General features: G+C 39.0%; 1 protein-coding gene across 2 annotated transcripts in view; it reads left to right on the top strand.

Annotated features, from left to right (window-relative positions):
* Positions 1-16162, top strand: part of ARHGEF10 (Rho guanine nucleotide exchange factor 10) — a gene marked incomplete at both ends in the record, with an annotated part of 104464 nt that overhangs the window by 39956 nt on the left and 48346 nt on the right. For both annotated transcript variants that reach the window (XM_080616264.1, XM_080616263.1), the window contains 7 exons: positions 516-593; positions 791-970; positions 2256-2372; positions 4365-4457; positions 5770-5940; positions 7387-7532; positions 10400-10575. In XM_080616264.1, coding sequence (XP_080472390.1) covers positions 516-593; positions 791-970; positions 2256-2372; positions 4365-4457; positions 5770-5940; positions 7387-7532; positions 10400-10575 — 961 coding nt within the window. The remainder of the gene's footprint in view (positions 1-515; positions 594-790; positions 971-2255; positions 2373-4364; positions 4458-5769; positions 5941-7386; positions 7533-10399; positions 10576-16162) is intronic.

The following is a 16162-nucleotide window of genomic DNA, read 5'->3' as shown; positions in this document are numbered from 1 at the left end:
CTCAGTGGTACAGTTCATATGGCCTTACCAAAAGGCAGTTAATGTTTGCTTTTGTTGCCCTTCAGGTTACTCCTAATAAATTTCTAAAACATATTTAAAAAAAAAAAAATTAGTCTTGAAGACTGATTTTGAAAACTGGTTACCTTTTTTATTGCAGCAATTCACTGAAGTAGCCAACATCATTTTTATACCTATTTATATTAATGCCTAAATTTATACATCTAAAATTAAAAGACAAGTTTCAAAAGTAGAGCTTGGAATTGCAACAGTTAGCAAAGTTTATAGATACAGATACAATAACTGTTGTGTTCTTTAAATAAATAATTTTAGAGTAATAGTAAATTTAATTACTTTGAAGAGATACAGTAGTATTTTATTGCAGTTCTTCTAGTTTTCTTCTATTGCTTTGTGTTTCTTGTGGTTCGTTAATGTGAGAATTTTATCATCAGCATTCCCAACTCTGATGAACATATTACCTGATTAGAGTTTCAGACAAGACTTTGTTTCTTCTACAGGTTGTTAGAAGGTATATTTTGGGCTCTGTAGTTGACAGTGAGAAGAATTATGTGGATGCTCTCAAAAGAATCCTGGAGGTACCTTAGTATCTTTTTCATTTTGTAATTTGGAAATTTGAAAAAATAATCAAATCTTTAAAGAATCTGTAGTGCGACTTTCATAGATTTTGCTACAGATGCTTCGTGCCAAATGTTTAGACATTTTGCGTGTGTACTGCTACATAAATGGGGTTTTTCCATTTAAGTCTTTTTTGTTGTTGTTATTTTCCCCACAGCAATATGAGAAGCCCCTTTCAGATATGGAGCCAAAATTACTGAGTGAAAGAAAACTCAAAATGGTCTTTTATCGAATTAAGGAAATTCTTCAATGCCATTCCATGTTTCAGATTGCGCTGGCGAGTCGTGTATCTGAGTGGGACTCTGTGGAACTGATTGGTGATGTCTTTGTTGCTTCAGTAAGCATATGCATCCAACCAGATAATCTGTTTTTTTATTTTATGCTTGCTATTCTATCTCCCTATCTTTCTATCTAACTTGGCCACATTATTCCTGTGTTCTCCAATGCCTGTGGCAACTGTCAGAGTGTGCGTGTACCATACTGGTAAGGAAACTGACACCAGCACTTGCCTTTGGCTTGGTTGGTAGATGTGAAAGGATTATGAGCAAAATTTTCAGGTTTCAATCAAGCTTTCAGATATTTAAGTAAACAGTTTCATTTTTTGGGAAAACAGATTCACAAACCCAACAAAATTAAGGTGAGATTGAGGCTTAGCATCTCTTAAAAAGTAGGTAGTCATACATAGTATGTTTGTTGGGAGTACTAAAAAACGTATTAGGTGATGTCCTGAATTCTTGGGGTTTAACTGAGACTGGGACACATGTAAAGAGTATTTGTAAAACAATATCCCACTCTTACTGAAGTCTCTCCAGTAGAGGACTGAACTACAGAAAGCAAGAAGTGTCCTTGGTTGATAGAACAACATTGTTCCTACCACTGGTGTGTGGATGGAAAAGGTTGCCTGGCTGCTGGTTTGAGTGCCTTGTTTTGCGGCCACCCAGCTGCTGGAAATTACTACCTTTTCATGCCTGCTCTAAAAGAGCTGGGATATGTGTCTCTGAGTGCTTTGACCCCATTTCAGTCAAAATGAAGTGGTTAGTAAAGATTTGCTGTTTAAAGCAAACCTGCCCTGTTTTGACTGAGCAAGTTAAGTATTGGTAATGAGATTAGCTCTGCAGAAGAAAGGGATTACTAAGGCAATGGGCAGCAGTCTTGCCCTTCATGCTGCTGTTTTCAGGCCACACAATCTGTCTGCTTTCTTGGTAAACTCTCACCAGCTGAAGATGGGGCATTGAAGGCCCTGGGACTTTGCTGGTTCACCAAGTGTGGAAGATAGGCAGCAGTGGGATTATCTGGGTATCCCAGCAGCTGCTTTGAATCTCAGTGGATGCCCTTTGATTGCCCATAGTCCTCAGGCTCTGCCCTAGTGTTATAGCCAAGATGAAGCTATTTCTGTAAATTTACATTTCTTCTATCACAGCTGTTATATCTTTAGATTTCCAAACTCTCTTCTACAGAAAGAGTATTTTGGATGTCACCAGTGTTGCTGTAGATCTAGCACTAAGCCAAGCAAAGCCCTTAACTCTGAGCAAGGCGAGTCCTTAACAGTCAGAATTCTGTCTAGTTATGCTTTCAGGGATCTTTTGTATTTATAGTTAAGGTTTACCCTTTTCTCTTTTCAGTTTTCTAAATCTATGGTATTGGATGCATACAGTGAATATGTAAACAACTTCAGTACAGCAGTAGGGATTCTCAAGAAAACATGTGCCACCAAACCTGCCTTTTTAGACTTTTTAAAGGTGAGTTTAATCTTAAAACAGCTGGGCATTTGATATAAATAAGACAGTGTAAATTATAAGTTAGGAGAAAATTTGACAGGTAATACTGCATATTGTGTGACTGGTTTTATGAACTTTGATTTCATGTTTTATGGATCTGGCACAAAAAAAGTCCCCATAGAATTCACTTCCACTACTGTATTTTCAGAGAATGACATGATGTTAGATCTAGGATGTATTTTGAACTGCAGAGTAGTTTTGTCGTTGTTCAGATCAGTTTAGTTTGTATGACTACTTGTGAAGGAATCCCTGTTTTGCCATCAGGTGAGCTTCAAATAATATTTCAACATATGAGGCCTCTTCTTATTTGTGATTTATTTTACTTCTAACTTCTTTATTATATTGTGCAGAGTAGTGTAACTAGATCTTATTTCCATTACAATTTCCTAGTATTTTGAAAATCGTGTTTCCAATTTAGAGTTGAAATTTAAAATTTCTGTGCAGAATACATGCTACCCTAATGAACATGATGCTTCTGATGATGTGCGCTGAGTGCTTGGTACATGCAGTAGAAGTTCTGTGAATCTCTGGGACAGATACCTTACAGAGGGTATACAAAATCCAGTGCAAGGCTTTTAGGCTACCTGTGACCCTGTTGGGAGCCTGGAATCTCTGCTTGTCCCATTCCCCAAGAGTCCTGGATTGCGTTGTGCCTCTCAGAGCAGTCACTCTGTTAGGTCTGTTGCAGTGATCCACCAAACATGGAAATTGGGTGCCCTAGGCAAATGAAATGGTGAAGCTCTTAGGTTGCCTAGAAGGAAAGCTGATTCCTAATATATCTTCCAATCTTAAAACTAACCAACAACATTTTGGAGTGTGGCCAACACTACAAAGGGTTATATGCTGGAAGCCTTTGGTCCCAGGAAGATCAGACTCTCTATGAGCGCATTGTCATTTCATAACTCTTGCACTGTTAAAAGCCAGTTGTTGCAATAGAGGCATAATTTATACCTTTTGTCACTGCTTGTCAATGCTGGTGCTACTCAGAGCTGGGGACTGACAGCTGAACTCTGACAACAGAAGATGTTTCTACACCTTCTTTTTTTGTATGTGTGTGCCCACCAGTATTGAAGACCAGAATCTTCACTACTGCTGTTTGGGCAGAAAAAACCCTGTTTGTGGAGATAAGCATGGAAACAAATTGCAAAGAAGCTTGATAGTTGTAGCAATAATGGCAATTTAAGCACAATGCCACTTCAATATTTTTTGGGGTGCTTTGGTTTTGAATATTCCCTCTACTCTCCTTATTCTGGATCAGCTGTGATTCTGGCTAAAATACTTCCAAATGTTGAATTGTCTTTTACAAACAGGGGTTTTTTGTACAAGCAGATGAAATTTGCCTGGTTTTATCTATCAGTCCTCTTAACCAAAGTAATGGATTCTAATGCTTTTCTTTCCAGACATAAATCAATGTTCTTTTCCTTAGTTACCTTTAATAAAGAAAATGAAAATTTCTTTTTGTTTGCATAGCACTGAGATGATGATGTTTTTCTTAGATTTCCTCTTAAAAACACATAGGTAGTTAGAGATTTATAGTCTTTTAGCCCCAAGAAATAGAGCAGCAATAGTAAATTACAGTCAATAAATCAACAGATCACATTTTTCAAACTTGAACAAGTTCATTGCCTTTGTTGTGCTTGAAGTTAAGCAGACACTTCAGTGCCTTGCTTATGTAATAAGCATGAATGTGCTATATCAATATATGCATGGGTGCTGCGTTGCTGGTGTGGCTTTATCCCGGCTGTATTGATTTAAGGAGGTATTTCAGGCCAGTGACATGCCACACTTTAATAGTGATTTTAAAAAAATATTCAATATTTGAAAATTAAATCTTTATAGTAAATGACAGTAAATTTACAGTACCACTGTATAAGTGATGTAGAATAACTTTCATTCTGTTACTGATGGAAATACGTTCAGGGAAGTAAACTGTGTGGCTTTCTTGCGTTGCAGCAGTGCCAGGAGTCAAGCCCTGATCGAATTACACTGTATGGTTTAATGATGAAACCTATCCAGCGCTTTCCACAGTTCATTCTACTATTGCAGGTAAATGATAAATAAATAGTCTGATTACAGGGACAGGCAGTAAATACACTGCAGGAAAAGCTTACTGAACTAGATTAACGCTTTGTTACGTGATAGGTTAGATTTAGCTTCTAAATCACTTTGCAGTAAAACTGTAGTTCAAATGTGATACTTGTCCATATCAGTTTATCTAATCACACTTAAAACCACCACTAGGGACTTTCCATCATTACTTTTCATTTAAGAAAAACACAGAAGGATGTAATTCATGCTTAGGATAGTTCAGAATATATGTGGGATATAGATTGAAAGTGCACTCTGTCCCTGCTTTGCTCACAGGATCTGCTGAAGTGTAGTACAACTTCCTTCTGATCTGCAGCGTCTTGATTTCCTTCCCATGAAAACTAGAGTTTGACAGGGAGTCTTCAGGTCTTGTCTGAGCTGCCAGTTAAGCTGCAGGAACAGCACAGTTCCCCAGTGTAGATCTGCTCTAGACCAACTTAGGCCATTTGTAACTCTGCCCAGATCATGGCAGGTCCATCCCAGTGAGCGCTGCAAGTTAGCTGTGTTTTGCAGATGCCATAGGGGAGGGGAGGGAAGGTTTTGTGGTGCAGGTCCAGAAATTACTGTGGGAGAGAGGTAGTTGTGGGGGAGCATGCAGGTGGGAAGCCATGGTGAGAGCTTTTGAGGTAGCGGAAGAGATGGAATTCATTGTAGCAGGAAGCAGTAGTGAATACACTGAAATTTTTAAGTGCTGTGGGAAAGGAGAAAAAATATAATTCAAATTGTTCCTACTGTATTCGTACAAAAGGGAAAGGCTTTGAGAAGCTGTTGTGACCACCATGAAGAAAGTAATTTGTTCTACTTGAGGATGAGTATGATGTCAGTGTGTTAGTTTGGAATAATAACAATAATAAAGATAATACAATATTATTATGACAGTATATGTCAGAAAAGTTTTAAGTCATTGTTTATGGACACCTATATATAGATATTATACTATAATACTGATTTTTCAAGTTGTGTTTAATATTATGTGCCTCTTTTTCATTTATATTTACATTTGCAGATTTTATATTCATTTTCAAGTTCCTTCTTTGTACTTTTGCCCTAAAAATGAGCTGTAAGTGACCCCATTCAGTATCTTTTCCGAGAACTATTAGGATAGAACAGTAAGCAATGTGCTGTCTGAATAGTCATTAGGTGTTCATTGGTCTTATTCGTTAGTAGTACTCAGGTAAAGAACGTTGTGATAAACTGTACATCTTGTAATCTTTTGAACTTGACTTTGAAATGAAATCAGATTTTTGTTTGTTTTATCATTTCCTCTCAGGATATGTTGAAGAACACTAATAAAGGACATCCTGACAGATTACCTCTACAGATGGCTCTTACAGAACTAGAAACACTGGCAGAGAAGTTAAATGAAAGGAAAAAGGATGCAGATCAGCGCTGTGAAATAAAACAAATAGCAAAAGCAATGAATGAACGTTATCTGAACAAGGTGAGAAAAGTAGGAGTGTATGATGGAAGAGTTCGTTTCTGGGCCTTGAGGGATCTCTAAAACAGACATCAAAGAGATACTTGTGGGTTTTTATGTAAATGTCAACAGCATGGGGTCATTCTAGTGGTAGGTTTGAGATGTGACTTTGAAGAGACTCGCTGCTTAAACCATTGTGTGCTGGAGTGAGTGGCATGCTGAAACAGCAGCAGTAGTATTGGTGTTCTGTAGCAGTGCTGGATAGAAAAGTCTTATACATTTTTTCTACATGGAAAAATTCAACATTTTATTTACTCCAGAACTGAGGAATTACTCCTATGTAAAGGAGGGAACCAGTTCCTTATACTGTATTGATTCCAACTACAGGTCAGTTCAAGATGTGCTATTGAATGTGTCCAAGAGCTGTCTTGTTTTAAGAAACATCCCAGTCTACTTCATTCATGCATTTGGATCATACAGTAGAAATGTCTTTAAAGAACTGTAGAAGGCATTCAGTAGGAAGGAAGGAACAGTCTTCTTCATTTGAGTTTGTTAGTAGTTATGTGTACTGTGGATATATATATATGCTTGTCTTATTTGCATCATAAATGGTTCCTCCTTTCCCATGAGATGGGGCATAAATGCTTCAATTATTGCTTTTGTGAAGTTACAGATGATTACACACTGGACTCCTTCTGAGATGGAGTAGTGGGGACGTGCTGAAGGAGTGCAAGGAGGATTTTTTGTGATACATAAAAGCGTAGTTTTTAGGATAATAGTAGTCAACCAGAACACAGTTGTTTTAAGGTATTTATCAGAAAAGGGTGCACATATAGTTTTGGAACAATGCCAGGCAGAGTGAAACAAGCGGTGAAGAAGGTGGATAGGAAATGAGGAAGTTATAGACTATTTTGTTCTCTTGGCCACTACCAAAGGTGGCGTTTGACCTGTGAGGAATTAGTTCATACTTGCACATAGTGCTGATCCTCAGCCCTTGAAGGCCAACAGCAAGAGCTATTTACATGCCATGCATCTCTTGTACATACAGTCTTTTTGGCAGTCTGATCCTCCCACCTGACCTCCCATTTTGGGACAGCTAGAACCACATTTAGCACTTAAATGGGCTGTGAAAGGTGGGATGAGGGAAGGAAACCATAGAAATTGTGGGAGATTTTTCTTGTTGTTGTTCTTTTGCTAGGGGACCTTTATCTGTGTGAAAGGTTCTCAGAGCAATTATATTCCATATTAAGACTGAAAATCCCTGCAGGCCATTTTGGTGGCAGCAGAAGCTGCTCTTTCTCTAAATGAAAAGCAAATTAATGAAGAGGCTTAATTCACTTGGCAAATCCACCAGTGGGCACTTATATGAAGATGGCAAGTGATAACCCATTGTATTTTATTTTATTTTTTTGCACCAGCTGTTAGATGTGCCCTGCATAATATGCAATGTTGATTGTTTTTAAAATCTAGCTACTCAGCAGTGGAAACAGATACCTCATCCGAACTGATGATATGGTTGAAACGGTTTACAATGACAAAGGAGAAATTATCAAAACCAAAGAACGACGGCTTTTCATGTTAAATGATGTGCTGATGTGTGCAACAGTAAATATTCGGTAAGACAATTCATACTTTTTTAGTGAACATTCCAGTTTCAGCTGGAAAAAATGATACTTTTTTATTATTATTGTTGTTTTTACTATGGTTAATGATTTTTTAGGAGTAGGTGTAATAAACGGATAACCAGCTTTGTTGCAGTCCTTCAGATAGAAGTGCTCTGCCATCTCTAGTTATTGCTGTGTGTTAGTGTTTAGCAGAGCACAGGCGTGCCAAGGTAGGATTTTTCTGCTCCTTAAGTTCATACTGTCACACACTCTCAAATCTGGAACTTGACATAATCTGCAAATTTTAAAAACCAAAACAAAACACAAAGCTAATGCATGTGGCCAGAACAAACCTGGAACTCACTAAGAGAGTTCCAGCTGGGGAAAGCTTTTATCTCTGAGAGCAAACGTTGAAGGATTAAAGCTGAGGTGCTTTGCAAAAAGCATATTTTCATAGCATCTTCTGTGTTTTAGTTGGCTGTATTTCTGTTACTATATCTCTGTGCATGCCAAGGTCACACTCACATTCACATGTTGCTTGTATCATTAATTGCTTTATGTGATGGTACATTTTGACAGAGAAAATGTGGAGCATTAATATCTTCCAAGAACAGCTTTTCTTAAGCATAATATGGGTTGGTATCTTAATTTATTACTGAAGTATGAATGCAGTACAGATTTTTGTAATCATGTGAATGCTTGGTTTCATGTTAGTGAGTGAGAAATGCGTGTAATAACTGCACTTCAGAAAATTAACAAGCTTATGTAAATTATCCTGTAATTCTTTCCCTTTACAAATTCTTCAGTTGCTTAGTAACACCTGGATATTTTCTCATGGCTGTTTGCAAGAACATTGCTTTTAACCATTCATATTTTATCTTCTTCCATACTATTATTGTCTTGGATTTTCTGTATTTGTCCGTGAAGTGGCAATGTGCAGTCTGTTTTCATTTTCTACGTGAAAAGTTCATGGTTATGCCAAGTTTCTGGGTTCCTTATGAAGTCAACAGTTCCAGTTATCACAGCACTGTTGTTCCTGTGGGCATTAACTGGTTATGAACAACTTCCTTTGGGATGCTAATTGTGCATGAATGTGTCATGGGGGTTTGCTGACTCTGAACAAGTTTAATAATGTTTTTCTGTAGCAGTTAAGGTTTGCTTTCCAACCTGCTTGTTTATATAACAGTGAGTTTTTAGAATAGTTGAACGCACTTTCAGCTTTATTCACTAGCAAAGGTTTGTGAGAGTTTCTTGGTGAAAGAGTGGGGCTCCAAATGCAAGCTGTATGTGTGGATTCCTTCATGATTTCATGGATTGCTTTTAAGGTGGAAGAAACTAACTTTGTGTCCTGGTGTCCATGACATTTTGTGATGCAAAATACAGTTAGGAACTGAAGGAAATCATGTGCCAGATTTAACATGACCTTTATCTGGTACAGAAGTTTTTGTTCAACATAAGCTTATGGTATAGAAAGTGCCACTTGCCTGTTTGGCTCACGCAGGATGAGCTTTATTTCTCTTAATTTTAGCTGTACACTGGTTAGGTATCTTACCTAAGCTAGGCTTCTGTTATAACAGTGGTTTTTAAGGTGCATGCCTGCAGAATTCTTCTGGAGCTGTAGACCTCAGAAGCTTTACATGTACATGTAGCTGCACAGTATGTATCAGCTCACTTCTCTTAACCACCTTTTGTCCAGCCTTTACAGAAACAGTCGACATACCAGGAGCCTGGGGACCTCTGTTGGTTCCTCTATTGCTGGCAAAAGACATGTATTTCGACAGAGTACATGACCCTCAGAAGCTCTTTCTTCACATGTAGCCTAGATGACCGGTTCAAACTGGAGACCCAACTTTTAAGTAGCAGCAGTTGGACAGAGCAGATTCTGTCCCTTGTGATTGAACAGCTGTGTCCTGCCTAGTCTTGTTTTCTTTCTTCTGAACTAGATCAAGAGTTTATAAATATTTACTTAAGCTGTGGCACTTGTGGTTTTTGTTCATACTTGCTTCTTTATTGAAACAAAAGCATGACTGTTGTGAATAGGTAGCTAACAACCTAAACATTAGCATTTAGGTACTGTTCTCAATAAATGCATTTTGCTGATTTCTCCCAGGCATTTAACTTTTGTATTTCAGTCATCTTTTCTGTGAAGTAGACCTCTTTTTATTCACTTTAATATCTCTTTTGTCCTTTATGACAAATATATGTGCTTTAATGTGCATAAGGGAATGAAGGAAACAAAGGAAGAGGAGTATTAATGCCATTTCTATTCCAAGTGAGCTTCTCCAGTGTGCTCTTCCCTCTGAAATGCCTGTTGTGATACACGTTTCCTTTGGGAGCAGCTCACGTAGGATTACTCTCAGAAGCCACAGCAGGTCTTCTGTAATGGATATCCTAGGCTGTGGGGCTTGGCAGAAACATTAGTTCATAAGCCATTGGAAGGTTATGTTGCCCTTGCTACTGCCGGTAGTCATTCAAAGGTCCCATCATTCATACTTCTCTAAACATAGCAGTCACTTCATTTGAGCACTGTTTCAAAAGAATTAGGAGAATATGGAGCCAAAGTATCATCCTAAGCACTTGTATTAGGATGTCAAAATGCACATTGGTCTTACAAGGTGGTCATTTATGTTTTGTTATAAAAATGTAGGGACTGTTATTGGCAGTCCTATGCTGTTTGTAAGCAAGACTATCTGCACCTGCATATCTGCTCTTTGCACTTCAAGAAAGGCCCGTCTCAAAAGTCAGCCTGATGCATGTATTTGTTTCAAGTTCTGCATGGCACTCAGACTGATAAACAGCAGATTTTAGAAACTAAAATAATAAATAGGATGCCATTAAACATAGTTGCTTGTCACAGCAGTAATTTGTGCATCTTCCAGCTCTTCCTATGAAAGCAGTGGCACTGTGACAACTGGACAGAGGTACTTATTGAAGTGGAGCGTACCACTGGGACAAGTGGAAGTCATAGAGTATGGCAGCAGTGAGGGCCAAGGAGACAACTGCAGGTTTCCACCCCAGCACTCTGCTGAGAATGTCGTCATTAACTCAAAGCCAAGTAAGTGACAGGAGTTACTGACTCTCACAGACTTTTTTGTTAAAATCATATTTGAATTTCAGTGGGCTACTGAAAGCAAAGGAAAGCATTTTGTGCATGAAGACTTCTGTAACGTGAACCGTAATACAGCTTCTTTCTTTGGAAACTGAGAATGCATAAACTAGTAGCAAGTCTCCTGCCTTGAAACATGAATTATTCTTATTTGTCCTAGTTCAGAGTTTTGTGCACAAATGCATATAGAGTTTTAAAGCATGAATGTGTGTGGGCATGCAAAAAGGTTTATTTTGGTGTTGTGTGCTGGCTGTTCTGTGGTAGCTGGTCATGCATGTGTTCTTTATCCCATAGTTAAAACAAGGAAGTTTCTCTCGATAAAAATGACTAGCCACCCTATTGCTGTGAAATGAGAGTCTGGACACAAATAGTTACGACAAAGTAGAAGTTGCCCATACATAGTATTCCACCCTTACAATGTAATAACAAGTGTTTCAGAAAAAAACCTTCAATTTTAATTTTAATGAATGTTTTTGAAGCAATATGCCAGTAGGTAATTTCCTCCAAGTTTCTCTCCAAAAATGACCTCAAGCTCTGAAGTTTGCAAGTTCTTTCTGTACTTGTTAATCCCTCCTACAAGCCTGCCAACTACCCTCAGGAGATGTATGAATTGCAAGAATTTACTTGGTAGCTAGCCTTTCATGTATAATGTTATTTTTATAGCCTGTATTTTGCCTAAATACTGTACTTTTATGTGCATTTAATATATTTAGATTATGATCCCTATTAATGGACTAAAAGGTACACAAATTTCGGTGTTAGCTCAGGGAATTATTTCACACTATATTTCTTTAATATTGCAGTACTGGCGTCATGAATTTTCCCACAGTTGTGCTGAAAGGAGGCATAAATGTTATGCTTCAGGATGGCTTGAGGTGCAGATGCAGCATTTAATACCCCACATATTCTCCAGGATGGTTATTTTCAGGTCTTCTTGCTCCTCCCTTTGTAAATAGCCATATAAAATTTTTGTAGGTACTTACGTATCAATTTCAAGGGTGACTTCATTCTTGCAACTCCTTTTAGCATGAATGGGCTACTCTGACAATGATATTAAAGTTCTTCTATTATCATTTACCAGCTGCTGTATTCATAACCCTGAGAGGAGTGTAATAAGGGAGCATATTACTTATAACTGGGAGTCTCTCTTGTAGGTGAGTGTGGGAGGAACAGCTTGTTGAATATTCCTACTGCAACTTTGTGCAGTGGCTTCACAGCTGATTATACCAAATCCTTTTCTGTAAGCAAGATCAGATGGAGAAGTGGAGCATGAGAGGAGAGGGAATAACTCTTACCCAAATAGTCCTTTAGAACCTAATTTAACCTCTTGGCTTTGAGTTTTTTTCAGCTTCATGATGCTTAGTGACAATATCACACTTTGTACATCATTTGTAGCCTCAACCTTCAGATTAAATGGCTCTTAATTAGGTAAAAGAAGAGCTGAACTAATTGTTCTTTTGGTGAGTTCTGATTGTTGTATTCAGCCTTCTAATAAAAAGGAACAAAAGATAAGAAATAAAAAGGCTATGAAGGATACTGGTTATACAAATGAATAAATCTTCCCTCAGCTTTAATCAAACATTTCTGCCAGATGGCCCAACTAAAATTAATATAACCAATCATGAAAGCGGAAAAGCATAGCCTTGCTGTTTGCATGTACTGCTATGTCTGTGTTAGCTGTTATTCTGAATGTAGACTTTGTCTAATTGGCCTATATAGATAAGTTTGAATACACACGTAATTGTGTTATTCTGTGGAGTTGCCCCTTAGTGTCAGTCTTTTTGGCTGCTAAAGATTACAGAAGCTCAGAAAGTACTGTCTTACTGCAGAGAGAAAGGGACTGGTAAGACTTTGTGTAATGGTCCATTGTTGCTTGTTAATTTGCATATACCAAGATGCTGCATTTTATAGTTGATGATGACACAATCCTTATTATCGTATTGTTGGTGAGACAATAGTCTCACGCAATAGGGTATTTACCACAAATTGCAAAGCACATCCCAGTGGCCTCATCGTATGTGGTTTTAATAATATGTAATGATCAAGAACAATTTGGGATGCTACAAGCAAGATCTTCCTTTGATGATGTAGATCCGTGTCTCAAACCTTATCTTCAGTTCATTTCCAGTTTGTAGGAACTGGAGAGATAAAGAATAATGATAATTCTGTGTAAAAGCACTAAGTAGCAGGGGAAAGTCAAGTACGTGACCCCTGTGAGGCTGGTATTCTCACATTACTGCTGGGGTTAGCAAAGATTCTTGATGGGTTCTGGTTGTGTCCTTGTAAGAATTACTGGTCATTAGTTATATTTCTCTTATCATGGCAGTTTCTTCTCTGCCAAAATCCTTTTTATGAGGAGCCAACTGTCATAAGCATATCTTACTATTTTTTATTCGCTAAATGTAGTTGATGCTTTCTGGCAGAATAGTATAGTTTAAGATGCAAACTTTACTTTGCATGATACAAAGAAATTAATAGCTGAATTTGAATTACTCTCATATGAGCTGTAATATGCAGCTGCTTAAAGGTTGATAGATTTTATTAGTACGTATAAATCAAGGGCACGCTTTAGTACTGTTCTAAGGTGGAAAGCAAGGGCTACGTGAACTTGGCTTTTATTAGGCAAAATCCTCAATTTGCAGCTTTCTACCCAGCTCTGCTTTGCATACCAGTCTTTTGTCTCTGAATTCTAGAGGAGAACACATTCAGCGGCTGTTAAATTCACTTTTTCCTTTTTAAGCCCTTTGTCTTTTGATAGGAGAAACTGTGTGGCCTGAGGATATGGTGGGGAAAGCAGGAAAGTTTTGCTAGAGTGTATTCTGCTATGCTGCTCCTGTCCTTGATGTGCTTTTGCTTTATTCCTGTTGTTCTCCCCTATTCTGAATTTCAGTATTTATTCTGTGATGGGCTTGCTTGCATGTTTATGGGTGAATCTTGCTACTTCTGTACCTCAATTTCCCCACATATAAAATAAACTGTGCTCTGGGTAGAAACCCTAATGTGTCCAGAGGGAAGTTAATGGAGGCCACCGATCATTTAAAACATGTCCATAGGTAATTGGGATCTTCAAATATCATGTTACCTCATAGACGAATTTAAAAAGTAATCAGTGACCATTCAAATACTAGGTTATTGCTAACTATTTTTTAAATTAATTTTATCTTTCTTTGTTATTTTAGATGCCGTAAGCATTTAAAGCAAATTAACGTCTGTTATCTTTTTTTGCTAATATATGCTGCTTCATCCTGAATAATTTTAGTACTTGAAGGGATTTATCTGCTGGCTATTTCCTTGGGTTTTGGTTTATTAGAGGGTTGGGGGTTTTTAGTTGGCTTTTGAGGCAGCTTACTGCATAGCTATATTCTAGGAAATTATTCAGTCAAAATGGATGAGAAGTTGAATCAAATTTATGGGAAGAGGGCACCGAAAAAGTTAAATGTTACCTGTATTCTTCCAATAAAAAAGAGAATGGGTGAAGAGCAATGAACACAGCTTGGTTAATATGACATATTTTAAATATGCCTTCTGAAAATATAAAATATATAGTCAAAAGCAAATTTGTAACTTCTCAGCAAAATGTACTATATTCCACTCTAGGAGAATCAGAACCTTTACTTGCAAGTCATCCATCTATACATAAAATCACTGAAAACACAGTTATTTATTATGCTTCTTAAATGGAAGTATAGGAGCCAAAGTCAAACATACTTTCCAGAGATTCAGTTTCTCAGACTCCTGGCATGTGTTATTACAATTTTGCAGCACTTTATGCAAACTGTTGATGGTTTATGAAATGTGGTTTCTGTGCTGAGATGGATGCCTACCTGTTTGGTGCTGCAGTGAAAGCAGCCACACAATAACACACAATAACACACAACCTCACAGTATCACAGTATGTTAGAGATTGGAAGGGACCTCAAAAGATCATCTAGTCCAATCCCCCTGCCAGAGCAGGAACACCTAGATAAGGTTACACAGGAATGTGTCCAGGCGGGTTTTGAATGTCTCCAGAGAAGGAGACTCCACAACCCCCCTGGGCAGCCTGTTCCAGTGTTCCGTCACCCTCACTGAGAAGAAGTTTCTTCTCAAGTTTAAGTGGAACCTCTTGTGTTCCAGTTTATACCCATTACCCCTTGTGCTATCATAGTTTGCCACTGAGAAGAGCCTGGCTCCATCCTCGTGACACTCCCCCTTTATATATTTATATACACTAATAAGGTCACCCCTCAGTCTCCTCTTCTCCAAACTATAGAGACTCAGCTCCCTCAGTCTTTCCTCATAAGGGAGATGCTCCACTCCCTTCATCATCTTAGTTGCCCTGTGCTGGACTCTCTCCAGCAGGTCCCTGTCCTTCTTGAACTGAGGGGCCCAGAACTGGACACAATATTCCAGATGCGGTCTCCCCAGGGCAGAGTAGAGGGGAAGGAGAACCTCTCTTGACCTACTGACCACCCCCCTTCTAATACACCCCAGGATGCCATTGGCCTTCTTGGCCACAAGGGCACAGTGTTGGCTCATGGTCATCCTGCCATCCACTAGGACCCCCAGGTCCCTCTCCCCTACACTGCTCTCTAACAGGTCATTCCCCAACCTATATTGGAACCTGGGGCTGTTCCTGCCCAGATGCAGGACTCTACACTTTCCCTTGTTATATTTCATGAAGTTACTCCCTGCCCAACTCTCCAGCCTGTCCAGGTCTCGCTGGATGGCAGCACAGCCTTCTGGCGTGTCAGCCACTCCTCCCAGCTTAGTGTCATCAGCAAACTTGCTGACAGTACACTCAATTCCCTCATCTAAATCATTGATGAATATATTAAATAATACTGGTCCCAGTACTGACCCTTGAGGCACTCCACTAGATACAGGCCTCCAACTAGACTCCGCCCCATAGACTACAACTCTCTGGCTTCTGTCCTTCAGCCAGTTCGCAGTCCACCTCACTACCTGATCATCCAGGCCACACTTCCTCAATGTAGCTATGAGGATGCTGTGGGAGACTGTGTCAAATGCTTTGCTGAAGTCAAGGTAGACCACATCCACCGCTCTGCCATCATCCATCCACCGTGTTATTTCCTCATAAAAGGCTATGGGGTTGGTCAAGCACGACTTCCCCTTGGTAAAGCCATGTTGACTGCCCCTCATAACCCTCTTATCCTTGACATGCCTTAAGATGGCACCAAGGATAAGGTGTTCCATCACTTTCCTAGGGATGGAGGTGAGGCTGACCGGTCTATAGTTACCCAGGCCCTCCTTCTTGCCCTTTTTGAAGACTGGAGTGACATTTGCTTTCCTCCAGTCCTCAGGCACCTCTCCCGTTTCCCAAGACTTGGTAAAGATGATGGAGAGTGGCCTAGCAATGACTTCCGCCAGTTCCCTCAGCACCCGCGGGTGCATCCCATTTGGACCCATGGATTTATGGATGTCCAGATTGCTCAACTGGTCTCTAACCCATTCCTCATCAACTAAGGCAAACTGCTCCATTGACCTGACTTCATCTGAGGTCTCAGGAGTACAGGGCTCCAAGTTGTCCATTCTC

The sequence above is a fragment of the Psittacula echo genome (assembly GCF_963264785.1).
Source record: "Psittacula echo genome assembly, chromosome: 4".
NCBI classification, from domain to species: Eukaryota; Metazoa; Chordata; class Aves; order Psittaciformes; family Psittacidae; genus Psittacula; species Psittacula echo.
The sequence above is the reverse complement of the archived record's forward strand: the minus strand, read 5'-3'. Positions and strand labels throughout refer to the sequence as shown.